At 56.5% G+C, this 26,332-nt stretch overlaps 1 protein-coding gene across 3 annotated transcripts; it reads right to left on the bottom strand.

Moving 5' to 3' along the window:
- Positions 1 to 1,591: 1,591 nt before the first annotated feature.
- STAC2 (SH3 and cysteine rich domain 2) lies at positions 1,592 to 16,664 on the bottom strand. 3 transcript variants are annotated; one of them, XR_010339766.1, is made up of 12 exons: positions 16,131 to 16,233; positions 9,344 to 9,650; positions 8,579 to 8,676; positions 8,317 to 8,407; positions 6,496 to 6,611; positions 6,328 to 6,400; positions 6,169 to 6,239; positions 5,613 to 5,710; positions 4,550 to 4,601; positions 4,029 to 4,166; positions 2,586 to 3,445; positions 1,592 to 2,108 (listed from the first exon to the last, which is right to left on the bottom strand). XR_010339766.1 is itself a non-coding variant. In XM_064369161.1 (11 exons), exons 1-11 carry the CDS (start codon positions 16,218 to 16,220, stop codon positions 3,341 to 3,343), a joined length of 1,236 nt encoding a protein of 411 aa, XP_064225231.1. In that variant the 5' UTR covers positions 16,221 to 16,664; the 3' UTR covers positions 1,592 to 3,340. The 3 variants fall into 3 exon arrangements, 2 of the variants coding, with proteins under 2 accessions (XP_064225231.1, XP_064225230.1); XM_064369161.1 differs by having other exon boundaries at positions 1,592 to 3,445; positions 6,496 to 6,608; positions 16,131 to 16,664; XM_064369160.1 differs by having other exon boundaries at positions 1,592 to 3,445.
- Between the last annotated feature and the right edge of the window lie 9,668 nt (positions 16,665 to 26,332).

The raw sequence follows: 26,332 nt of genomic DNA, 5'->3' as shown, positions 1-26,332 counted from the left end.
GACACAGAAGAGGGCAAAGGCTGCAGTGGGGCACCAGCTCTTCCCAGGCCCTAGGCTGTGAGTGTGCTCCAGGGGATTCAGCCACCTGAAAAAAGCTGCTGTGCTCAGCAGTGCGGCAAACAGGCTGGGGGGAGTGGGCGTCCAGGCCAGCTGCAGGCTGCTGGCAGACACGCAGCGGGGTGTGCAGAAGGCTTGGCTGCGAGCCTCTCCGGTTCTCAGTCCCTGGAGCCTCTGGCCCAGTGCCTCAGGGTGTCTGTGTCCATCTTCTTGGTCAAAGGCATTGAGGAAGCCAGGGCTGGGAGGGAAAGAGCTAAGCTGAGAAGGAAAAGGCAGTTTCCAAGCCTGGCTTGATCACTAATTTGCTGGGTGACCCTGCCCTTGCACAAGTCATTAGCCCACGCCAGGCCTGTTTCCTCTGTATAAAGAGGCAGGGTTGAGCTGGATAATCCGTGTGGCCTGGGATAAACTACCTAACCTGGCTGTCCCTCAGTTCTTCCCCTGTGAGAGGAGGACACCCCCACTTGCCTCACTGGATCCTGGAGAGGATTAAGTAACATCAAGTTCCTGGCGCCGTTCCTCGGGCACAGTAGGTGCCTATTTATGAGTTCCCTCTCTCTCAGCCTTCATACTGGGCTTGTGACCCCTTCTTCCTGGAAGAGGGAGGGCCACCCTCCTTTCCCGGTTCCCTCGACCCCAAACCTCCAGGGCCTTCTCAGTGTCAAGAGACCCAAAGAAAACTCAAGGAGGGGACCCAAGGTCTGGGACCACCTGGCCTACCTTGCTCAGGGGGCGGGGGCTGGAAACCGGAACCGACGGAGGAGGGGGCGCTCATCAGGAAAGGCAGCCCACCCCCCGCATCTCGGCAGCGCCAGCAATGCCCCGGCACCCCCGCAGCCCGCCTCTCCTTCGCGCCCTGCTCCCCTCCACCTATAAATAGCACAGGACAAGCTCGCCGTGGCGATGACGCGGCTGGGCAGGCGGAGGGAAAGGAGGCAGCTCTGCCAGAGCGGTGGGCGGCGGGCGCGGCGGCAGGAGGGGTGCGGCCCCTTCGTGCCGGGCTCCGATGACGGGCACCACTGAGTCATGCTAGGGCCCCACGGGCCGCGACTGTCCCCGCCGCCAGCGTTTCTGTCTTGGGCTTGAGGGATTGCGGGGGCGAGGCTGACCTCGGGCGAGTACTGAGCCCTCCCAGACCGCCGACACGCCCGGTCTCGGAGGGCACCTCTGGGTGGGCAAGACCGGTGCCGATGGCCCTGGCGCGCAGGTGCGTGTCCACCCCCTGCGACACTCAGGTGCACGTGGAGCCGGAAAGTGACCGCAGCCCCACCCCGTTTCCTTCTAGCTTCCCCACACCTCCAACCCCTTTCCTCAGGTCCCCTTTAGGCTCTCCCCAGACCTCACCCTCCTGGGGCTGCTGGAGGAAGGGGATGAAGCCTGGGACCCCTGCCATGTTGCCGCCTGCCCAGCACCCCTCCTTTCAGAGACGGAGGAATCCTTCCGCTCTCAGCCTTGCCCCTCTCAGCATCCCCAGCCCCCATTCCCCACCTCCCTGCCCCTTTCCTTCCTCTGTCCCAATGAGACACAGAGCAGATGGGCTGGGACAAGAAACATTTAATTAGCGATCTGGGGGCTCGGCAAGAACCCAGCAGACCCATCATGCAGCCTCATGTACAGTGGGCATTGGGCCCGCCCCTGGGATATTGCTGGGGGGGCCTCATGGCAGCAAACAGGGCAGTGTGGCTTGAACCCCCACTTTGCGGGGGAGAAGTGGGGCAGGGGCCTTTAGGTAGGAGGGTCTGTGTCTCTCCCACTGCATGGGAGGGTGTAACTGTGCCCAGAATAGGGGTGGCATGGGCGGGCACAATCAAGGGCATAGAGGAGGGTCTGAGCTTGGGGGAGGGAGTTGGCACCAGAGAAAAGCAGCCTGCAAGGGAGGGGTCCTCTCTGTGTGTGCCCACCCACCCCCTTTCCTGGAAGCCAAACAGAACATTCCACCTTCCTTATCTGTCTTCCACCCAGTCTTTTCCCCAGGGTTCTGTGTCCAGGACAAGGGAGCAGATACAGCCAGCAAAGGGGCTCCTGCAGCATCTGCCCGTCCCCTGCAGAGCCTGGAGAGACACAGGAGAAAGGTCAGCCCAGAGGGTTGGGCTCCTGGGGCAGGCCGGCAAAGCCTGGGATGGGAACTGATAGTCAAGTCACAGGCTCCCCTGGTGGGTGGTTCCTGTGTGACTGGAGGTCCTGACAGTGAAATGGGGTTGTTTTGACCAAGCATGGGCCAGGGTTTTGTTCTCAACTGGGTTTCCGTGTCCAGGCAGCTCTTGGGTTTTGTTTTTTTTTTTTTTTTTTGAGACTGAGTCTGGATCTATCGCCCAAGCTGGAGGGCAGTGGCGCGACAGAGCCTCCTCAGCTCACTGCAACCTCCGCCTCCCAGGTTCAAGCAGTTCTCCCGCCTGAGCCTCCCAAGTAGCTGGGATTATGGGCACCCCCAATCATGCCTGGCTAATTTTTATATTTTTAGTAGAGATGGGGTTTCACCATGTTGGCCAGGCTGGTCTTGAACTCCTGACCTCAGGTGATCTGCCCACCTCGGCCTCCCAAAGTGCTGAGATTACAGGCATGAGCCTCCACACCCGGCCAGCTCTTGAGTTTTCTACTTGAAAGGACAGTCTCTGATTTGTCACACCTTCCAGGGATCTCAGCCTTCCCCCTCCTCTTTCAGCCCAGGTTTCAAGTAATGGGAGAGATTCCTGCACAACTTTCCTGAGAATTGACTGAGTGACAGAGGGGAAGACCAGAGGGTGGACTCAGGACCCTCCTATGGCCCTGGGTCCCCTCCCCACCCAGGGTGGAGGGCTGAGGACAAAAAAAGGCCTGCTCCCAAGGCCCCACTTGCAAAGGAGCAGATGCATGGTCACACAAACACAGACCCAAGCAGAGGCTCTGTGGGGAGAGGGGTGTGCCAGGCATGCACAGGCAGTGTGGGCAGGGGAAGTCTGGAAGAAGCATCAAAGAAATTCCCCGGAACCATCCCTGGGGCTGGACTCAGCCCAGCAAGTGGACTGGGGTGCCTGGGTGCTGGGTGGACCTACCTGTAGCTTCCTCATTCCCTCCTGCCCCACCCCATCCCCACCAAGTCCCAGAGGATATACCACTCAGGGCACCCCACCCAAGAAATAAAATATTCCTCAGTACAGAGGCTCCTAAGCCACAGTTAGTGGCACCTAGGAGAGAGACAGACAGAGGAAGGGTATGGAGTGGACAAGGGGGCCTGATCCCCTCCCCGGCCAGAAGCAAGGGACAGGCACGGGCAAGGATGGTATCTGGGTTCCCTTGGCTCCTCTCAGATCTCGGTCAGGGCGTCGACTGGCACCAGGCCTCGCTTCTTGCCGCTGCTGACCCGGATGAAGCCATCAGCATCCTTGCTTCTGCCCATGCCCACACATATCTGAGGCAGAGAGACACGGAGCTGAGGCCTGGCATGGCTGGCAGCCCTGCCCTCAGTCCTGCCCACGGCCCCCAGGGGACCCCTCCGGGGGATGATGGGACCAGTGTCAGATGTGGATCAAGCCCTTTGCTGGAGTGATGGGAGCAGATTTCACGAGGGTAGAGGCCTCAGCAGTGAGACCAGGACATCAGCAGACACGAAGCAGCGTTTCAGAGCTGACCTTGGAGATCAGCCGCTGTGCTGCCCTACCCCACCTCCATCACAGAGGAGGTTACAAGGGAAAAGGACTTGCTTCAAGTTACACAAAAGGCCAGAGCTAGCGTTCACACCTGAGCTTTAGACTCTGAATCTAGTGCTCCTGCCCTAACCCAAGCTGCCTGTAATGTCACTTAGTCTCCTGTCTCTGTTAGTCACGAGCCCAAATTCTCCAACAGGGGCTGGCAGGAGGGCCTGCATCCCCTTCCTTCTAACCTGCTTTCCCCCCAGCTGCCAGGATCAGCCTCCCCCTGACATTTGCCCCCACCCTGAAGCCTGACTCCCTGGCCTCCACCGCAGGGCCCCAGGCTGGGCCTCAGGCACTCACCTGGTTCTCCTTAAGGCTCATGTAACCCTGTTCCTTGTTCCCGGAGAAGGGCTGGCAGCAGCGCCAAACATTCTCACCTGGCCTCACCCGCTGCACAAAATTAGCTGGGAAGAAGCCAACCCGGTCGCCGATCTTGCCCTGGGGACGAGGTTGGCAATGAGCGCCTGAGCCACACCCCACCCCTCCTACCTACCGCTGTTCTCTCTAGACCTGGCTCCCAAGCAGTGCCAACGCCATTATCCTCCAGATCTGGGGCTCTCCGTATTCCAGGTATTCCAGCCCCCAGCCAGGTGGCTTCTGGGCTGGGAAGGGCATGAGGTAAGCAGAGGGACAAGGCTGAGGCAAGGAGAGTCAAAATGGAGAGGACGTCCCAAGGGTTGGTCTTCGTTTTGGCTAGGACCAGTGGTTGGAGGAGAGGTTGTCTTTGGGGCCTGGTGAGAAGGTTGGGGCAGTGCCCATGAAGGGTGGGGGCTGCTGGGGTGCCTACCGGGGTCCCTCCACTCCCCACCCTGCCGAGTCACCTTCCACCAGTCCTCATTAGAGTCATCCACCAGCATGATCCGATCTCCAGGCCTGGGGAGGACACAGCTAGGTTAGCACATGGAGCAGGAAGTCCTGCCCATCCCCATCCTAGCAGTCCCTGGGCACCTGGGACCCTGCAGTCCTCAGCTGGGAGAGAGGATTCCTTTTTGTTGTTGTTTTTTAGACAGAGTCTCACTCTGTCACCCAGGCTGGAGTGCAGTGATGTGATCTTGGCTCACTGCAACCTCCACCTCCTGGGTTCAAGTGATTCTCCTGCCTCAGCCTCCCAAGTAACTGGGATTACAGGCACCTGCCACCATGCCCAGCTAATTTTTGTATTTTTAGTAGAGATGGGGTTTTAAGTTTTCACATGTTGGCCAGGCCAGTCTTTTTGATCATTATGCAAGACAAGCCAGGCTGGTCTTGAACTCCTGACCTCAAGTGATCTGCCGGCCTCAGATTCCCAGAGTGCTGGGATTACAGGCGTGAGCCACCACACCCCGCTGGGAAAAGATTCTTGATGCCCTCAGAGGACACTGTGTGACCACAGGTGCAGCAGGCACTTGCTGGGACAGCCCAGGCAGAGGGCAGGAGACATGACCCTAGCGTGAATCACTGTTAGACCCTGGGCAGCTCCGGCTCCTGTCTGGGCTCACTAGCCTCAAGCATGCAAGAAGGTTCTTTTTTTTTGGGGACAGAGTTTTGCTCTTGTTACCCAGGCTGGAGTGCAATGGCACGATCTCGGCTCACCGCAACCTCCGCCTCCTGGGTTCAGGCAATTCTCCTGTCTCAGCCTCCTGAGTAGCTGGGATTACAGGCACGCACCACCATGCCCAGCTAATTTTTTGTATTTTTAGTAGAGACGGGGTTTCACCATGTTGACCAGGATGGTCTCGATCTCTTGACCTCGTGATCCACCTGCCTCGGCCTCCCAAAGTGCTGGGATTACAGGTATGAGCCACCGCGCCCGGCAAGAAGGTTCTTGAAGGCCCCCCTCACACTGTGCCCCAAGGTCTGGGAGCGCAGAGCTGCTCAGCAGGGCCGGTCACCAAGGGGACTTACTGCAGAGCCAGATCATTGTTCTCCTGGGGCAGAAACTTGTAGAGTGCGACGTAGGAGTACATGGGCCCCACGTCCTTCCGCAGCGGGGCTTTGGGGGGCTGCGGGAGAATCTCTGGGTCGGTGACGGGAAAGCAGCACCCTCACTCCCCCCACTCTCCACTTGGTCTGAGTGTGCCACCCTGGGGGCTGTAGGGGACACAGTGAGTCCTGGGTCAAAGGCAGGGAGAAGTGAGACCCTCGTATGTGCTATGCTCACCCACCCCAACGGGCACTGGGCCAGGCTGGAGAGGGGAGCCCCCTTCTGCCTGCTGTTCCCTGGAGTTGCCTGCCTTTGGAAGAGCAGGAGTAATTGCAGTGGGCAGTGAGCTGGGGGTGGGAAGGTAACTCCTCCTGCCTCCCATGCCCTCTCACCCTGGCATTGCCCATCCCCGAGGATAAGTGAGGAAGCAGCGAATCCCCACGCACCATGTTCTTGCCCTCCTATGCATCAATGGCAAGAAGAGATGACACCCGCTTCCCACCCTGGCCTTCCGGGTCGGTGCCAGTACAGGCTCACCTGCTGTCCAGGGCTCTTCTCCTCTGGTCCTGGCCCTTCACTCTCTGCTGGGGCTGTGAATACTGGAGATGCTAGGGGTGGGAGCAGGGAAAGGTGAGAGGCAGCAGGGAGCACCTCCATTGTACCCCATTCCTGCCCCTGGTGCCTGCTGCCACTCACCACTGTCACCAGGCCCCTCCTCGGAGCTGCGGATGCTGCCTTCCCCATCCTCGGTCAGCTCATCCCGCTCACTCTGGGGACAGAGAAAGGAGAGGGTTCAGCCCCCGAGCCCACTGTCATGTTCAGACACCCCTCCCCAAAAGACTCCCCCCTTTTTGCCCACCATACCAGGCTCCGTGTTGGGGACTCAGAGGTGCTGCTGAAACTGGAGCGGTTCATCAGTGCCAGGGAGGTGCCATAGCGCAGGGTCTCGTAGACAGGGTCCACCTTCCCACTGGCCCCTGCTGAATATCCACCCTCAAGGCCTGTCTCTGCCCTGAAGCCCTGCACCTCTAGCCCCGGCTCAGCATGCCCCAGGCTGAGCTCCCCAGCTGCCCCCTCACGTGTCCCTCCCAGGTCTTCCTCATCCCAGAGATGGCTCCAGGTCCTCCCATGGTGCTCACGCAGAAACCTGGATCACCCTGGACTTCTCGCTGTCCACAGCCACTCCATCGCTGAGCCCTCCCTCCCCGCACCCCCAGAACCTGCACACCTCCCTCCATCACCACTGCTACCAGCCTAATTCACGCTACCACACTGTCTCAGCAGCTGTCGTGGCCTTTCAACTGGTCTCCCTCCTTCCACTCCAGCCCTGCCAATCCACACAGCAACCAGAACGCTTTTGTAGGGACAGAAATTGCCCTTAGAAGAAAGTCCAAAGGCTAAAATGGACCCCGAGGCCTCGAACCCATGGTCTCTTTATAGCCGCTCCATCTTCCTCCCTCAGTCCCAGCCACCACTCACTTTGCATTTTTTTTTTTTTGAGACGGAGTCTCCTTCTGTCTTCCAGATTGGAGTGCAGTGGCCAGATCTCAGCTCACTGTAACCTCCGCCTCCCAGGTTCAAAGGATTCTATAGCCTCAGCCTCCTGAGTAGCTGGGATTACAGGCACCCACCACCATGCCCAGCTAATTTTTGTATTTTTAGTAGAGTCGGGGTTTCACCATGTTGACCAAGATGGTCTCGATCTCTTGACCTTGTGATCTGCCCACCTCGGCCTCCCAAAGTGCTGGGATTACAGGTGTGAGCCACCGTGCCCGGCCCACTTTGCCCTTTCTTTAACTCCTTGTCCTTTCTTTCTCAGCCTTCCCTCTGCCCCACACCCATCTTTCCACATCCTGAATGGGTGAACCCCTCACACCTCATCCTTCACATCTCTGGGAAGTCTTCCCTGATTTTGCAGATGAAGACAGCAAGCTTTTTTTTTCCTCTCTCTTTCTCTCTTAGTTTAAAGACAGAGTCTCACCATGTTGCCCAGACTGGACTCCAACTCCTGGGCTCAAGCGATCCTCCCACCTCAGCCTCCCAAGTAGCTGGGATTACAGGTACGAACCACCACACCGGGCTTTCGGCACACATTCTATGCTCTATTCCCTCCTTCCTGCTTAACGCACTCATGCTAATGATGATCGACTGATGATCTGCCTGACTGTCCATTTCAGTCCTATCTCCTTTACTAGGCCATAAATTCCCCCTTCTTCACTACTGTGTCTCAGAGTCCAGCTCTGTGCTTGGCACTTAGTATGTGCTTAATAAAGTGCTTGTTGAAGGAATGACGAGTGAATGAATGAATGAGCCCCAAATTCAGGACAGGAGCATCCAGAGAAGGGAAATGGTAGGAGAGCCAAGAACTGGCTGTGCCAGTGTGACTCAGGTACCCATCTCAGAAATGTTTGTTTATTTTTTTGAGATGAAGTCTTACTCTGTAGCCCAGCCTGGAGTGCAGTGGCGCCATCTCGGCGCACTGCAACCTCCGCCTCCCGAGTTCAAGCAATTCTCCTGCCTCAGCCTCCTGAGTAGCTGGGACCACAGGTGCGTGCCACCACGCCCAGCTAATTTTTTGTGTTTTTAGTACAGATGGGGTTTCGCTATGCTGGCCAGGCTGGTCAGGGATGTTGATTTCTCATCACACCACAGTGGGAGCAGGACAGCAGCCAAGGGGACACTCACCAGTGGGTGGGGACTCTTTGCTTGTGGCACAGGCTGGTGGTGGCTCATGCACCAGGAGAGGGGAGCTGAAGTTGCGGCGGAAGGAGGTGGACTATGACGAGAGAGCAGAGAGGGTGTGAGGAGGTCATGGCCCATGGAGAACTTGGTCCTTCCCAAGCCCAGGGCCCACCCCACAGGAGGGAGCCACCCTGAGGGGCTCACTCCCCCATGTGACAGTCCTGGCAGCACTCAGCTGGCCATCTCTGCCTGGGTCCCCACTCACCGTCTTGCCTGGGCATTGCTGGTGGGAGATCTCCTCAGAGCACCAGAGGTGGACGCTGACTTTGCACATCTTACATCGCAAGCCTTGCTTGGAGTTTCCTAGGAAGAATTTGGGTTCAGCAATTGAGGACACCCTCGTGGGCAAAGGGCAAAGGAGGCACGTTAGGGCATGAAGAGAGCAGGGGTTGGGCATCCTCGTGCCAGCCTTGAGGCCCCGCACCTACCCCTCACACAGTCAGGGTGAGGGCGCATGGAAGCCAGAGTCGTCAGTAAACACGGCAGGGACACTGGGTACACCCCGACCCCGGCCATGCTCCCTTCTCTGCCCAGGGTTAAGCCGCACAGTTAGGGATGGGTGCGGTGGCTCACGCCTGTAATCCCGGCACTTTGGGAGGCTGAGGTGGATGGATTGCTTGAGCCCAGGATTGGAGACCAGCGTGAGCAACACGGCAAAACCCCATCTCCATAAAAAATTTTAAAATTAGCTAGGTGTGGCAGTGTGTGCCTGTAATCCCAGCTACTCCAGAGCCTGAGGAAGGAGGATCCCTTGAGCCTGGGATGTGGAGGTTGCAGTGAGCCAAGACTGTGTCACTGCACTCCAGCCTGGGAGACAGAGCGAGACTCTGTCTCAAAAAAAAAAGAGGCACAGTTAGTACTGGGGCCCCTGAACAGCCAGAACCCAATAATATCCGGCAGCTCCATGGGCCCACACCCCAACACCCGCCCTGGCCCCTCCCCATAGCCGCCTCGGCGCCCAGGTACCTACCTACGATGAACTGATGGCACAGCTCGCAAGGGCTGGCTCGCTTGAAGACATGCTCCTGGAAGCTGTGCAGCCTCACTGGTTTGAGCGCTGCCAGGGGGCGTGGGACTGGGCATGGCGAGGGGCTGGGGGTGGACAGGCCTCTGTTTGAGGCTGGGGGTGGTGGGGAGGGAGGGGGCAGTGGGGTTGGGGGCGTCAGCAGCACCTCAGTGGGGCACTTGAGCTCAGAGCCCGAGCGAAGGAAGAAGTTCTCCACGCTCTTACTTCGGAGGATGGTCTTGAGGGAGAGGGAGCGCTTGAATCGCTGGAGCTGAGAGAAGAGGGAGCTATGAGTGGGAGCCTAGAGGGGGCTGGCCATGGACGGCTTCTCTTCAGGGGGTCTCTGGCTGTTGGGACAGCAGCAGCAGCAGTGTGGGGGCCAAGGGCCAGAGCAAAACGAAACACCAAGAGAGAGGCTCCCTAGGTCCCGCTGATGCTTCGCAGTCTCAGGTACCACAAGAGCCAGGTGGGTGACCACGGGGAGAAAGGAGTCCTGGCTGAGCGGGCGGCAGTCAGGAGGGGTGAGGGCCGTGGCAAACTGGATCCCCAGGGAGCCACTGCAGGTCTCCTCCAGCCAACCGAGGCTGCTCTAGAAGGCCAGCCCAGTGCCGCCAGCTTTTCTCATTTTTCAAAAGAAATCTAGACTTTGATGTGAAGGTGGATAGAAACAAGTTTAAGAGGTTCAGTTCCACTTTTCCTTGCAGAAATGGTGGTGTACTGTATTTCCCGTGCTTTGCTTTCTTTCACTTAACAGTAAATCCTGGAAATCATTCCATACCCATACATAAATAGATTCATCATTCTTTTTTATGGCTACAAAGTATTTTGTTGTATGGATGTACCATTTACTCAAATTTAGAAAAAATATATATATAGGCGGGTGCGGTGGCTTCCACCTGTAATCTCAGTACCCTGAGAGGCTGAGGCGGGAGGGAATCGCTTGAGCCACGGAGTTGGAGGCCAGCCTGGGCAACATAGTATCCACCCGCATTCTCAAACAGGCTGGGGGTGGGAGGAGTGGTGGTCCTGGATCCTCATCCTTGGGACTGACTCTCCCTCCAGAACGTCTCCCCAGCCCTCCCCTCCCAGCGACTCATCACCTCCACAGCCCTTAGTTCAGGCCCTGATGTCCCCAGTCTGGTTCAAGGCCACAGCCCCTGCTTCCACCTGCTCTCTGTGCAGCTGCTGGGGAGGTGATGCCCGACCCTGCTGAAAACCCTTGCTGGCTCCTCAGGACGCCGTCCAAGGCACTCACCCCAGCCATGAGACTCTGCACCTTGGCCAAACCTGTCCTTCCAACCCGTAGCCCAGAGATGAGGATTCTTTGACTCCTCCATGCTTTTATGCCTCTGAGCTTTTGCCACGTTTGTCCTCTTCTCTGCCTTACTCAGCTCGTACCCTCTATATCCTGCCGATAGGCTTCCGCTGGCCCTTCTCTTCTACGAAAGTCTCTTCCAAAGGAATTCTGCTTTGTGGCCCACCCCCTCCTCTGGTGTCTGCTGCATCCAGCCCAGCTTCCATCACAGTGCCAATCAGGTGATGGCTGTTATGTATTTCTCACTCCCCAGGAAATTGTGAGCCCCTTTGGGACAGGCACAGTTGCTGGCTTCACAACCCCACGAAGGCTCTCAACACATAGTAGGCGCTCAGCCAGAGGCCTTTGGTAAACAAACGATAAGCTAGCGGCTGGACTCTCCATGGATCCCACATTCTAGAGGGCAGGGTCGCTTCTGTGGTGAGGCCAGAGCTATTTCCACCTCTCACCTAAACACACCCTACTGAGTCTTCCCGGAGAGAAGTCTGGAAGCCTCTTAACCAGAGCCTTGGCCGTCTCCCTTCCCACTGAGAGCCGCCTTACCCCTGCCCACTCCTTCCTACTAGAGACAGAAACAGGGGCCAGCAGCCTGGCTCCAGGCAGAGGGACTTGGCCAGCGTTCCCAGCTGGCACGCCGGGCAGCCTATGTGCCATGGCTGTCTGCCTGGCCACCGTGCCAAGGGGATGGAAGTGGTGGCCCCTCCAGCCTCGAGGAGGCCAGCAGGCAGCAAGACAGAGAGAGAAGCAGAGGGGATGTTTGGGCATAAGGCAGGCTCTGGTGTGCCAGCTGGGAGGCCAAAGTCCTGGGGTGTCTGGCACACTGAAGTCCTCAGCGCCTTCCAAACCCAGCTTCCTGGACAGCACTGTGAGCTTTGTGTATCTGTGAGAAGCAAGGCCCCAGGCCCCAGATGCCTGGGCGTTGGAGCAGAGGTGGAACGCTGGAGAGACAATTAATGAGAACACAAAACCCAGCCCATGTCAGGCTCTGGGCCAGCCAGGGCAGCATGTGGCTCTAGGGGCTCAGATGGGCTCCAAGAGGCAGGTGAACCATCCACTGCTCTGTCCAGGGACCTCAGGCATGGAGCACACGGGGTTGCTGGAGGATGTGCTGGGGCTGGGGGCAAAACTAAACCTGCAGCCTGAAGGCAAATCACTTCACTTCTCTCTGAGCCTCAGTTTCCCCACATCCAAGAGGGAAGACTAAATATTCTCTTCTTTTTTTTCACTCTTATTGCCCAGGTTGGAGTGCAGTGGCATGCTCGGCTCACTGCAACCTCCGCCTCCCGGTTCAAGCGATTCTCCTGCCTCAGTCTCCCGAGTAACTGAGATTACAGGCATGCACCACGATGCCCAGCTAATTTTGTATTTTTAGTAATGACAGGGTTTCTCCATGTTGGTCAGGCTGGCCTGGAACTTCCAACCTCAGGTGATCCGCCCACCTCGGCCTCCCAGAATGCTGGGATTACAGGCGTGAGCCACCGTTCCTGGCCAGGAAAACTAGATACTCTCTAAGCAATACAAGGCTCTAGGTCCAAATATCCCCAGAAACTTACATCTCTGAGGGGCTGTCATGGTCCAAACACTGGAACTGAGCCAACACTCTATATGCAGCATCTCATTCATCCCAATGTGGCCCTTGGAGGTAGTGATAATTACTGTCCCACTTTTCAGATGAGGAATCGAGGCTCATAGCGGTTAAATCACTTGCCCAGGAGTCCTCAGCTGGTAAACAGTAGAGCCAGGACTTGAACCAGTGGTTCCAGCTAGAGCCCAAAGCACCAGAAGCATCCTGCTGCGCTGCGCCCTATCTGGGCCCTCAGCCCCATCCCTCAGCCAGGGGCTCGTCCACCAGGTCAATCAGAGGTTAGGGTGAGAAGGGACCTGGAGGACTGGCCACCTAGAGTAGTCCCCACCTCGTCACCCTGCAATGCCCTGGCCACATCCCCTCTCAAGAGTTGGTCACCTCTTGTGATGGGAAGCAAGCGGTCTCTTGGGACAGTCATTCCATCTTTGGGCAGCTGCAATCACTGGAAAGTGCTTCCCTATATAGAGCTTTAACCTGCCTCCTTGCCTATCAGCCCTTGTTCCTCCCTTGGCTCCAGAAAGGGCTAATCCCTCCCATACACATCAGCCCTTCAAATATTTGAAGACATCATCAATCACGTCCCCCTTACCCCCCAGGCCCTTATTTTCATAGTAATCCTCATAGGAGGTTCCAAGTCTCCCTACCCTCCAGGTTGTGCCCTTTCCTGGTACCCCCTGGTCTCGGTGCCAAGAGCCATCTCTGCTGGGTACCAGAGGCCTCTGGAACAGAATGTTCCCAGGTACCAGGGCAGCCCCAACTCTGCTGGCTGATACTCTCTGGCTTGGCTGTGGGCCCCAGATCCCAGGGGGGTGGAGAAGCAGGAAGGAATGACATGCCACCTGGGGTGGCTGGCAGATGTCAAAGGCTACAGGTCTGGATTGGGGCATCTCTGCCAAATGGCTTGTTGCCTGCCCACTCCAGAGACATCTGGTTTGGTTACCCAAACTGAATTTTGGTGCAGCCAGGCCAGGTGTTCCTGCTCCTGGGGCTCCTGATTCCCGGAGAGGACCTTTTCCCATCTCTTTCCCCCACTATATTTTTGGTGCCTCACTTCCCTGGGACCCATTCTTTGGCATGGAGAGAAGCTGCCGTGTACCCTGGGCCCGCCTGGGTCACTCTTCCTCCCAGTGCACTCAGTTTGTCCAGCTGGGAGCCTGGACCACCAAGTCTGTTCTTCTGAACCCTATCCTAGAGACAGGGCCTGGCCTGTTTCCCCCCTACCTCCCCATACCCTGGCAGCCCCTTATTTCCTCAATCCCCACAGCATCTCCTGAAAGGGCACGAGGCATCTGGCAGTGGGTGGTGGCGGATGTGGCGCAAGCTGACTCAGAGCAGAGCTGGCATGAGGGGGTCCTTCCAAGGGTGGCAACAAAGGGGGTGATGGGCAGGCCCTATGTGGTAAGAAGGGATGGAGACCAAGAGAGGAGGAGGACTCCCTAGGAGGGTTGCTGAGTGGCTCAGATGCAGGGCTGATCCCGCCTGGGGGCAAGCAGGAAGCGGCCAGCGATTCCCAGGGGGCACCAACACTGATGAATAAGCCTGGAATGTTGGTGTCACTACCTGATGGGCACTGGCCCCCTCTGTTATACCTGCTTCACACTGAGCTGGGTGGGCAGCACCCAACCACACTCTCTTCCATCTCCCCCACACACAGTCTGGAGACAGGAGCTTCTTTGGGCCAGGGTGAGTGTGGGATGGAAGGAGGCTAGAGGGGGTCCTGGGTTCTCTCTCTGCCGCCTCTGCCCTGCTGAATACCCCAAACCCGACCCACAGCCTAGTCTGTGTTAGTGCGGAGTCCTTCACAAGAGTGAAGTGTAGGGGAGAGGCAGAGGGCCAGGGCTCCAGCTGGCCTAGCACAGAGGGGATGGCTCAGGTATGTAAACTCTGCCCTCCCCTGCCCCTTGAATCTCCAAGCTCAGACCCAGAGGTGATGACACTGGAGGGTCCCTGGGCTGGGAGGAGGGAGAGGTACAGATCTGCAGGCCCTGACCTCCCCCCACACACAGCTGAGCAGGCAGCCTGCTGGAGTGCTGAGGCAGCACCACCCTGTGCTCCTGCCCGCCTTCCAGAGCTCCCACGGAGGGGGCTGGAGCGAACAGGCCTTGGTATGGGAAGCAGGGCAGGGCCTGGGAGGCCCCCAAGCCCCTGGAGGCAAGCAGGGGGACTGTGTATGTCTACCCAGGGTGACTAGAGGGCAACCGAGGTCAGCGGCGTTGGAACTTAGGGGAGGTTCAGCTCCCAGACTGTCTGCTTGACAGAAGTTGTCACAAATATTCCAAGCAATATCCTCCCACCCAAACATCTTAGTCCTTTCCCAGGAGAGACTGGGCTCTCTAAATGGGAGTCAGCTCTGTGGCCTGACAGACCAGAGTTGCATTTTTAGAAGGGGACAAGAGAAGGTCAGGTGTGCATGTGAAGACTGAAACGTGGAGACCCGCTGGGTCCCCTGGTGCAGGATGGGAGCTCCCTGGGGTGCCTCTGCCAGACTCCACCCTGATCCTATGGTCTCCTCCTCCGTAGGATCAGGGTGGAGACGGTCCTCCTCAGGGTCACTCCCTTGATGACCTTGACCTTGAATTAACCTCAGCTCCTGCGGGGTGGTCAAGATGGAAGGAGGAGGAAGGGGGACAGTAGGAAGAAGCCTAGGGAGCCAGCGATTCCTCCGGAGCCCAGGCCCACCGTTTCTGGTCCTCACTGTCCCCCTTCACCTCTGGAGAACAGGAACAGGATGGGAACAAAATACCAGGGGAAGAGAGAGGGAGGAGGTCTTGGCCTGAAGTCTGGGAGGGGGCAGGGTGCACCCTTGGCACAGCCCTTTCTGCCCCATCCCCTGGCCCGCTCAGGTTGCTTCCGCAGAACAAAACTTCTCGCCGGCCAGTCGCCAGTACCTAGAACTTGGGAAGGGAGCAGACGGATTAGAAGTGGGGTGGGGGGCCTGCTGAGTGTGAGCGGCGGTCTCTCCAAACCCCGTTCAGCGCCAGGAGTCTGGGCTCCGCCTGCCTTCGCGGGGAGTAATTTATTCATGGTGACTCCCGCAGGAGTAACAATCATCCATAATTAGGGTTAATGATGACATTCATTAATTACGATGACTTCTCTTTTCGCTTCTACCCGATTCCCCGCCCCCCTCCCCCACCGCTTGGTCCCGCTCCCGGGGTAGGGGGTAGGGCTGCCTTTCTGGTCTGGAGCCACAACCGCAGGCCCAGGTCCCCGCCCGCGACCGACGGCCCGCGCTGCCGCAGGCTCCCGCGCGGACTCCGCAGCTGCGCACCCCCGGCCGCGGCCTCGCGTCCCCGAGCCCAACCCGGCTGGGAGCGGGGAATGCAGGACTGCGGAGGGGCAGGGAGAGACACCCAGAGACGCGGAGATAAACACCCAGAGACGCGGGGAGAGACGCGCAGAGACGCACACAGAGAGACGCCAAGACACAGACACGCAGGTTGTAGAGACACATTCAGAGACAGGAGCGAGGACAGAGGCGCGGACTGAGCCCGGGACGGGGACCCGGCGGCCGCGGGAGGGTGCTCCTCGCACGCCCATCGCCCGCGCCGTTCCACACGCGCCCTCCGGCCTCCCTGCGCCCATCCCTCCAACGAAGCCCGGTTGCCGCCTCCCCGGAGGGTAGCGATGGCGCGCGCGGCCGTGCGGTGCTGGTGTGATCCGGGGCTCCTCGTGGCCCCTCGTCGCCAATCCACTCCTCCCCCCGAGCGTGGCGCGGAGCCTCAGTGGTCACGCGGGCCCCGCGACCGCGACCTCAGGACGCCCGGGCCCACAGGAGGACCCCGCCGGGAAGAGGGCGCCCGGGCCAGGGACACCCGGGACGGGGACAGGCCTCGCGCCCCCCAAGTTACCTTGGTTTCCTGGAGGGCGGAGACGGTCCCTGGGGGGCTGTGGGTGGCCGCATCATCCGGTTCGTTCTCCTTCTCGCTCATCTCGGTCATGGTTCCGGAGGAGGGTCGGAGAGGGTGCGGAGACCCGACGGCAGGCTGGCCGCTGGCAGGCTGCGGGTGGCGGGCGTCTCCGGGACTCTGAAGCCCTTCTCCAGAGGCTGCCCCCAGTTAGCCTCGGGCACGGCAGCCCCCCGACCCGCGGGCGCGGGCGGAGAAAGTTGCCGGGGTGGCGGGCGAGGGGAGGCGACCACGCCGAGCCGCGGGAGTGGGACGACCCCGGGCGAGAAGACCGAGGGTCTGCAGAGGATGCTGCTCGGAGCGCGGGGAGGAGGAAAGTGGGGCCGCGGGGATGAGCCGAGGGAGGGAGCCACGGAGCTGTCCGTGTCCGGCCGGTTCCGCCGTCCTCTGCGCCCGCCCCCCATCCCCTCCCCTCCCCCGCCGGCCCCAGCCCGGCACCCGGCGGCCCCTCCGCCCAGTCCTCGCCGCCCAACTTTGATTTAGGAGGTCGCCTGGTCCCGCCCCCCGCCCTCCGCTGCTCCCCCGCGCCGCCATGCAAAGCGGGCTCTCAGCTATTGGCTGCCGCGGTGGCCAGGAGGGCGAGCTGGGCGGAATCTTGGGGGGCTCGACACGATGGGGCGGGGCTTGGCGGGGAAAAAAGCGGAGGAAGGAGTTTCACACTGAAAAACCCGGGATGGGGGGGCGTGACCAGATTGAGGGAAGCTTGGGGAGATCATAGTAGCGTCTGGATGGGTTGCAGGAAACAGAAATAGGTTGGGGCTGCAGCAAGATAGCTGAGAGTGAGATCGAAGTTAGGACTTCCTGGAGAGCGAAGATCGAAAGATGTCAGAGGTTGGTGAAGGAAGAATGGGGACCCATCTGTGCCATTAATTGGATGCCTCTATGCCCTGAAAAGACTTTCTCCAAATATACACACACCTGGACTATGGTGTATGCGTCAAAGTCAGGCCAGACAATTCCTCCTTGTGATGGAAAGCAGGATGATTCTATCCCTTTCCGGGCTTGGTGTCTGAACTTCAGCAGAGATGGGGCCTCAGTCCTCACACCCAAAGTCCCCAAACTTCACTACAACACGCTCCCCTCCTGAAGATCCTACCACAGCTGGAGTTAAATCAGGGGATAATACGGAGAGGTGGGGGAAGAGGTCCTCACCCTCCAAGGTGCCCCTCGCTCCACCTGATCTGACAATAACCTTCTATTTATTTTTTATTTTTTATTTAGAAACAGGGTCTCTCTCTTTCACCCAAGCTGGAGTGCAGTGGTGTGATCATAACTCACTGCAGTCTCAGGCTCCTGGGCTCAAGCGATCCTCCTACCTCAGCCTCTCTAATTGCTGGGACCACAGTCATACGCCACCATGCCTGGCGAATTTTTAAATTTTTTTGGTAGAGATGGAGTCTTGCTATGTTACACAGAATGATCTCCAACTCGTGGGCTCAAGCGATCCTCCCACTTTGGCCTCCCAGCATGTTGGGATTACAGGCGTGAGCCACTGTGCCCAGTCAAGATATTTCTTCTTCTCCTCCTTCTCTTTTTCCTTTTTTTTTTTTTTGAGACAGGGTCTTGCTCTATTGCCCAGGCTGTAGTGCAGTGGCCTGATCACAGCTCACTTCAGCCTGGACCTCCTGGGCTCAACTCTCCCAAACAACTGGGACCCACAGGTACATGCCATTTCACCCGGCTAATTTTTAAATTTTTTGTAGAGGTGGAGTCTATGTTGCCCAGGCTGGTCTTAAACCCCTAGGCTCAAGCGATCCTCCTGCTTCAGCCTCCCAAAGTGCTGGGATTACAGGTGTGAGCCACCACACTGGCCAAGATGCTTCTTCTAATGCATGTTGATTATCTGGGACCCATTTTCCCAGGTCCCCCTCCCTCAGCCCCCTTTCATTCTGCCCCTTCTGACTCTGACCAGCAGATCTGGCTTCTTCTCTCCTGGTGTGAGTGGAGGAACTTCTGGGTTTAAGTCTCCCTCCTCCTCTGCTGTAGGTGGTAAGGTTGTGGGTGGGGGAGTGGCACATGGGGGGCCTGGGGTGCTGAGGGAGGCCCTTATGCTAGTCTGGAGGGTGAGGGGTAGGGTGAACACCTCCCCACGCTCCCCTCCAACCCGTGCACACAGCCATTCATAGGATCTCTGCCCTCCCGAGCATGAGCTCACCATTGGAGCCCTGCTCAGGTTACCGTGTCCAGGAATAGAGATTTATTTGCCAGTGGCAGAAGTAGGACAAGGGCACAGTGAGGGTTCATGATTGTAGGGGCTCTGACTTCAAGATTTCCTGAGGAAGGTGGGATGGAGACTGAGCGCCATTAAATCAGTCTCCCCAAAAGCCTGTTCATGACCAGCCTTCCTTCATCCCCTGCCCCAGACTGTCCTTCTCCCTCCTGCCCAGCCCGGGCCAGTGGAGCCTCCCCTCTCTGGGCAGCTCAGACTTCGGAATGCTTGCAGCATTGAGACAGGGACATCAGGCCCTCCACTTATCCTGAGCTGGAATAGACAGGGCCTTCTTCTGAGTTTGGAGATCTTCTGGGGGAGGTGCCCCTGTCTCCTCTCAAAGAGCAGGGGCTTTGAGTTCCTTAGGGTCCAATACCTCTGTGGTCACTAATTAACTGTGTGGCCTTGGGCATATAACACAATCTTTTAGAGCCTGGTTGTTTTTTGTTGTTTGTTTTGTTTTGTTTTTTAGATGGAGTCTCACTTTTGTTACCCAGGCTGGAGTGCAATGGCAGGACCTCGGCTCACTGCAACCTCTGCCTCCTGGGTTCAAGTGGTTCTCATGCCTCAGCCTCCAAAGTAACATGGATTACAGGCACTCACCATCACGCCTGGCTAACTTTTTGTATTTTTAGCAGAGATTGGGTTTCACCGTATTGGCCAGGCTGGTCTCAAACTCCTGACCTCAGGTGATCCACCCGCCTTGGCCTCCCAAAGTGCTGGGATTACAGGCGTGAGCCACCACGCCCAGCCCAGCAACCAACTCTACAGCTTTGGTTTCTTCATCTGCAAAATAGTGATTGTGCCTACCCTACTGTAGGAGAATGAATGAGATAGTGCAGAGTGGCACTTAGCCCAGAAAAGACAGGAAGACAGGAAAGGAAAGCTTAAAAAAACAGCCGGGCGAGATGGCACATGCCTGTAGTCCCAGCTACTCAGGAGGCTGAGGTGGGAGGATTGCTTGAGCCCAGGAGTTCTGGGCTGTAGTGCGCTATGCTGATCAGGTATCCACACTAAGTTCAGCATCAATATGGTGACCTTCCTGGAGCGGGGTGCCACCAGGTTGCCTAAGGAGGGGTGAACCCGCCCATGTCAGAAATGGAGCAGGTCAAATCTCCTGTGCTGATCAGTAGTGGGATCGCACCTGTGAATAGCCACTGCACTCCAGCCTGGGCAACATAGTGAGACCCTGTCTCTCAAAAAACAAAAAGTTTTTATTTGGGTAGAAATGGGGATCTCACTTTGTTGCCCCAGACTCATTTTGAACTCCTGACGTTAAGCGATCTCCCTGCCTTGGTCTCCTGGATAAAGTGCTGGGATTACAGGCACACGCCATCACATCTAGCCAGGGAAAGACCATTATTTTTCTTTCCCTCCTTTCTCCTGGGAAATTTGTCCCTTCCCAGTGCTTTCTCTGAGGCAGAGAGAAGAAAACAGCTTCCTTCTCTCATTTTCCTTGGCCATTTGGAGCCTGGTATTCTGTGGGGGAACCAACCTAGAAGTGGTGATTCCTGGACAAAGAGATGCTAACTAGATACAGAGAAGAATTCCCAGGGGAAGCCGGGGTGCTGGCAACCGAGGAAAGCCAGGGAAGCTGGAGGACTGTGGGGCCCATCTAATCTGGACACCAGAGGCCTGAGGTGGGGCAAGCATAGGGGAGGAGGGGGCTGGATGCGATGACCTCTGGCTGTCCTTCCTGGACTGCAGCCTTCCTGTCTCAGAGCGGTCTCTCCTGAATTGAGTCTGAGTCATTGCTCTTAGTACTGACAACTCCCACTGCAGTGACTCAGAGACGAGGCAGAAGCAGCCAGGCCAGCCTCTTGGAGAGGAAGGAGCGTTGCCCCATCTCAGATTCGGAGGGCAGAAACGAGAGGCAGGCAGAGCGAGGGCCAGGCGCTGCCGCTGCCGGAGGATGAATGACAGCCACACTCTGGGAGGGCTCCCTTAGAAGTGGCAATAGGACGACTGGGGTGCCTCTTGCTGGGAGAGTGGGCAGTGGGCTCTTGGGAGCCCTGGGTCAGGGATGACTTCAAATCTGCCTGCAGCACAATGCCTAGCACATGAAGAGAGACCAGTCCTCAGCCCAGCCCTGCCTTTCATTTCCTGTTTTGTGACCTTGGGCAGAGAGCTGTCTATCTCCAAAGGCACTGGAGTTTCCTTCTTGTCAGATTGGCAGAATTGGATTACATTAGTTTGAAATGAGGAGTTGGATTAAAATGCGGGCAATAATGGTATATCTCTCAGCACTCTTCTGAGGATTAAATGAGTTAATATATGTAAAGAGATGGACAGGTTGGAAGTGGTGGCTCACACCTGTAATCCCAGCACTTTGGGAGCCCAAGGCGGGTGGATCACCTGAGGTCAGGAGTTTGAGTCTACTAAAAATACAAAAAATTAGCCAGGTGGGGTGGCGGGCACCTGTAATCCCAGCTACTCAGGAGGCTGAGGCAGAAGAATCACTTGAACCCAGGAGGTGGAGGCTACAGTGAGCTGAGATCATGCCACTGCACTCCAGCCTGGACAACAAGAGCGAAACTCCAGCTCAAAAAATAGAAAGTAAAGAGATAGACAGAATAAGCACATAGTAAATGGATGTTATTTTATTTATTTATTTATTTCAAGACAAGGTGTCACATTACTGCACAGGCTGGAGTGCAGTAGCACAATCATGGCTCATTACAGCCTCTACCTCCCTGGCTCAAGTGATCCTCCCACCTCAGCCTCCCAAGTAACTGGGTCTACAGGCATGTTCCACTGAGCTCAGCCTGTTAATTCTTACGTTATTAGTTGCTATTAATTACTGCTAATTATTAATAATAATATTATTGGGGGTTCTTAACCTTGGACTTGCAAGTGAGCTTCAGGGAGTTCATGAACCCCTTGAAGCTGTGTAAAATTGCGGAGGATAATAAACATTTTTCTGGGGAGAGTCTAGAGCTTTCAGCTGCTCCTCAGGGCATCTGAGATCCCCAAAAGATTAAGAGCCACTGGCCTATATGACCCCCAGGAAGTCTCCTCTCTGAGTGGCTGAGATTCTCTGATGTGGGGAATTGCTTCTCCTCCCATGGTGATGGTCCTTGCATCAACACCTCCAGTCCAAGCCCTTTGCATCTTCGTCCTCTGCCCCATGGGTCACCCAGGACAGAAAACATGAGTGGATGACCTTTCCCTGAAGCTTTAGAATCAGGACTCCTAGGGTGGAGGCGCCCAGTGTGATTGGGAGCTGAGTCTGGGTTCCTGTCTCCCAGCTGGGGAAGGGAAGAGGGTCCCAGCCCAGCCCAGGGATGCAGAGACCACAGTGAGAGGCCTGGCCTTGCCCAAGCATCCCCTACCTCCTCCAACCAGCCCACCTGGGGCCCAAGAGGCAGATACCACTCTAATGAGCTAAGGCTCATGGCAGGCAGCGGTAATTACGATTTTATGGAAATACAGAAGGCTCTTACGCAAGTGCCTGACATACTTCCCGGCTGTGGCATCTGGGACAGCCAGGTCCCCAGGGGCTGGAGAAGGCCCCCCCCCACCCCCTGCTGCCTCCAGCCCCTGGAGCTTGGGACACTGGCATGGAGCCACCCTCCCACTGCCCGTGGCACTGTCCCTAACTCGCCCTGGGTGAGCTGTTCCCTCGCTCTGAGCCCGAAGCCTCCTGGAGGGGAACAACATGGGCTCTGTGTATGCAATCCCTCACACCCTCCCTCCTGCCGCCCCCTCTCCCCACCACAAAGCCAGGCTCTCTGGGAGAGCGGTTCTTGTGTGAGGGGATAATGGGGTTACAGCTGTTTCCTTTTCCTCCATGAAGAAAACCCCTCTCTCCAGGAACACGTCCTCTTCTGTTCTGCTTCTTTTCTCCTTGAGGCTGGGGACATGGGGCTGACAGCAGCCATGGTGGGGTGGGGGCGGGGCGTCCTGGCCCTCAGCTGCCCCTCCTCAGTCCTGTGCCAGTTTGTCTACACTGCGCCCCCCACCCCTGTGCTTCCAATAGTGTCCTGTCCTCCAGTCCGTTCCCCCTACCCACCTACAAAGCATCTGTTACCAAGGTGACAGCAAGAGTATCACTTTGGGTGAGCAAGTGAGTGGAGCCCTGTGGAGGGGGCATGGTTGAGGGTTAGAATTTTGGAGAGATGAGCACTGTGGACCCCCGAATTCTTCAAAGAGGATCTTTTGCTGGAGAGGAGGCCAGGTGCAGGCGGGGAGGGGCTGTGGCTGAGAGTGAGTGTAGTTTAGGAGGGAGGATGAAGTTGGTCGCAGCTGGATTGGGTGTTGGTGGTGAGAGTGCCCATGGCTTACTGTGTAGGACAAGCGTGAGTGTGGTGATGCCAAGGAGACTTGAGGCAGAGAGGACGAGCCTGCCTTTAACTCCTCCCTCGGGGTTACCGCCTGGGGAGAGGTCCTGCAGGGAAGTCTAGCCCCAGCTGAAGCAGCCAGGGACCTGCGGCCGGCCTGGGCCCACACTGCCCCCTGCAGACTGCACAGAAAGTAGCATGGAGCAGCCCAGTTGCGGGGGTGTTCAGGCAGGACCTTCGAGGGTCTACTTTGGAGACCATCTAAACCATGAGTTTCTACCAAGTGTATGGGGTGGTTCCGGGCACCGGGGCGCCTTGTCCCTGCATGCCAGGCCCTCCTGTAGATTCTGACCCAGAGAGAGGTAATACAGAGGGCCACATCAAGCTGAGCTAACTGGGGCCATCGCGGGACTGTAAGGCAGAGGGGACCAGAATATTCTAGGCAGAGGGAACAGCCTAGGCAAAGGCAAGGAGGTGTGAAACAGAACAGCCGGTTCTGGAGCTACTGGAAAGCCCGGAGGGAGAGAGGTGGTGAGCGCCAAAGGCAGGAAAAAGGGAACGAACGGCCTTGAGTGCTGGATCCAGAAGCTGGTTTTCTCTGCACAAGGGGGCTTCTCAAACTCATTCACTGACGGAGCAATTCGGACATGCCATGGGGGGCTGGGAGGGGGAGCAGGCAAAGTGGTTCACTCCAAACTTGAGAGGGATTTTAAGACATGACTCTATTTTAAACACTGGTGCAAGCCTTGCATTTGACTCCAAGAATATCCGTGTTAGTTTTCCTACCAAAAATATGATTTTTAGCACTAACCATTGTGTGCCATGGATAGGCTGGAATAGGACCCATAGTTACCCAGGGACTTCCACAGCCCAGCTTGAGAATGGCACTGAGGGTTATCGGAGGCCATGGAGAGTTCTCCGTAGAAAAGTAACTGGGTCACTCCTGTGTCTTAGGGAAACCTCTCTGGCTCCCGAGGGCAGCACACTAGACACAGAGGACCAAGTAGAGGGCGCCTGGGATCCTTCTGGTGGCCAAAGGCTTCACAGTGAAAATAGACAGGAAGAACCACCTTGCCTGGCCCAAGATTTGTTTTTAAAAGGCTGGGTGTGCTGGCTTATGCCTGTAATGCTAGCAATTTGGGAGGCCGAAGTAGGAGGATTGCTTGAGACACGGAGTTTGAGACCTCATCTCTACAAAAAAATTTTTTAATTAGCTAGGCATGGTGGCTTTAGCACATAGTCCCAGCTACTTGGGAATCCGAGGTAGGAGGACTGCTTGAGTGTGGGAGGTCAAGGCTGCAGTGAGCCATGATCACACCATTGCACTCCAACCTGAGAAACAAAGTGAGACCCTGTCTCAAAGAAAAATAAAAGCCCACACATATGTATCCTGAAGAGTGGGGCATAGAACAGTGATTAAGAGCAGGGACAGTGACCGATGGCTTGAGTTCACGTCCTGGCTCTGTTTCCTCCTAGCTGTGTGACACTGGGCTAGCTATTTAACCTCTCTGTCTCAGTTTCCCCATCTATAGAATGGAGAGCGATAATAGAGTAACAGAAAAAAAATAGTATCTACTATGTAGGAAAGTTTGAAAAGCACTCTGAAGTCGGCCAGGCATGGTGGCTCACAACTGCAATCCCAGCACTTTGGGAGGACGAGGCCAGAGGATCACCTGAGTTCGGGAGTTCAAGACCAGCCTGACAAACATGGAGAAACCCCGTCTCTACTAAAAATACAAAATTAGCCAGGTGAGGCGGTGCATGCCTGTAATCCCAGCTACTCAGGAGGCTGAGACGGGAGAATCACTTGAACCCGGGAAGCAGAAGTTGCGGTGAGCCGAGATGGTGCCATTGCACTCTAGCCTGGGCAACAAGAGCCAGACTCCATCTCAAAAAAAAAGAAAAGCTCTCTGAAGTCATTCTGAGCACTGAAGAACAGCCTACTAAAGAAACAGACTTGGCCAGGCACGGTGGCTCACGCCTGTAATCCCAGCAATTTGGGAGGCTGAGGCAGGCAGATCACCTGCGGTCATGAGTTCGAGACCAGCCTGGCCAATATGGAGAAACCCGTCTCTACTAAAAATACAAAAATTAGGCGGGCATGGTGGCAGGTGCCTATAATCCCAGCTATTCAGAAGGCTGAGGCAGGAGAATCACTTGAACCTGAGATCATGCCACTGCATTCCAGCCTATGCAACAGAGTGAGACTCCATCTCAAAAAAAAATAAAAGCCAGGCGCAGTGGCTCACACCTGTAATCTCAGCACTTTGGGAGGCAGAGGCAAGTGGATCACAAGGTCAGGAGTTCAAGACCAGCCTGGCTAATATGATGAAACCCCGTCTCTACTAAAAATACAAAAATTAGCCTGGCGTAGTGGCACATGCCTGTAATCCCAGCTACTCAGGAGGCTGAGGCACAAGAATATCTTGAACCCAGGAGGCGGAGGTTGCAGTGAGCCAAGATCGTGCCACTGCATTCCAGCCTGGGCAACAGAGTGATACTCCATCTCAAAAAAAAAAAAAGAAAGAAAGAAAGAAAGAAAAGAAGCCGGCCGCGGTGGCTCACGCCTGTAATCCCAGCACTTTGGGAGGCTGAGGCGGGTGGATCACGAGGTCAAGAGATCGAGACCATCCTGGTCAACATGGTGAAACCCCGTCTCTACTAAAAATACAAAAAATTAGCTGGGCATGGTGGCGCGTGCCTGTAATCCCAGCTACTCAGGAGGCTGAGGCAGGAGAATTGCCTGAACCCAGGAGGCAGAGGTTGCGGTGAGCTGAGATCGCACCATTGCACTCCAGCCTGGGTAACAAGAGCGAAACTCTGTCTCAAAGAAAAAAAGAAAAAGAAAGAAAAGAAACATGATCTTAACCCCAACACTAGTGCACCTCTCTTAGTCCCTGCCCTCAGGGAGCTTTCACTCTGGTGGGGAAAAAAACATTAGACAAAGTACACAAACCTTCACTGCACATTGGATAATTTCTTGAAGGACTTTGGCAGAGCGCTGCGAAGCCCAGAGATAGGCCGTGGAGAACATGAGCGTCAGAGGGAGGGGCTGTGGGAAGGGCTAAGAAGCCGGCAGCAAGTCTGAAATGTGAGCAGAGTCTTTCCCAGGAGAGACTGAGGGTGGTGCTAGAGAGAACCCCCGCGGAAAGGACTGAGGGTTTGAGCCAGCCCTACTCACGGTCTAACTCCAGAGGATGCTGTTCGGGGCAGATGGTGTCCGGTAAACTGTGCACCCGGAGGCACTAGGGACATTTAGCTGGGAGGAGGGACCCCTTCACCTGGCTTCTGGGCTGGAGCAGCATCTTGGAGAGGGAGTAGGGCCGGCTGTGAAACAGCTTAGCGTGGGGTTGGGCTGCACCCACTGGGCTCCCCTCCTGGGACCTCCACTTTCTTTCTTTCTTTCTTTCTTTCTTTCTTTCTTTCTTTCTTTCTTTCTTTCTTTCTTTCTTTCTTTCTTTCTCTCTCTCTCTCTTTCTTTCTTTCTTTCTCTTTTGCTTTCTTTCTTTCTCTCTCTCTCTCTCTTTCTTTCTTTCTTTCTCTTTTTCTTTCTTTCTTTTTCTTCCTTCCTTCCTTTCTTTCTTTCTCTTTCTCTCTCTTTCTTTCTCTCTTTCTCTTTCTCTCTTTCTTTCTTTGAGATGGAGTCTCTGTCGCCA

Source organism: Aotus nancymaae, unplaced genomic scaffold (assembly GCF_030222135.1).
Source record: "Aotus nancymaae isolate 86718 unplaced genomic scaffold, 86718_ANA_hifiasm-v0.15.2.pri h1tg000089l, whole genome shotgun sequence".
NCBI classification, from domain to species: domain Eukaryota; kingdom Metazoa; phylum Chordata; class Mammalia; order Primates; family Aotidae; genus Aotus; species Aotus nancymaae.
Note: the sequence above shows the minus strand (reverse complement) of the source record. Positions and strands in the feature narration are given on the sequence as shown.

What these genes read in the sequence shown, in the direction of transcription:
- STAC2 (XM_064369160.1), bottom strand. Translation starts at nt 16,220, where the DNA reads ATGACCGAGATGAGCGAGAAGGAGAACGAACCGGATGATGCGGCCACC. An exon ending in AGCAATGCCCAGGCAAGACG is followed by an intron (nt 8,408 to 8,578) that starts GTGAGTGGGGAC and finishes CTCTCGTCATAG; the next exon opens with TCCACCTCCTTCCGCCGCAA. An exon ending in AACAATGATCTGGCTCTGCA is followed by an intron (nt 4,602 to 5,612) that starts GTAAGTCCCCTT and finishes TGTCCTCCCCAG; the next exon opens with GCCTGGAGATCGGATCATGC.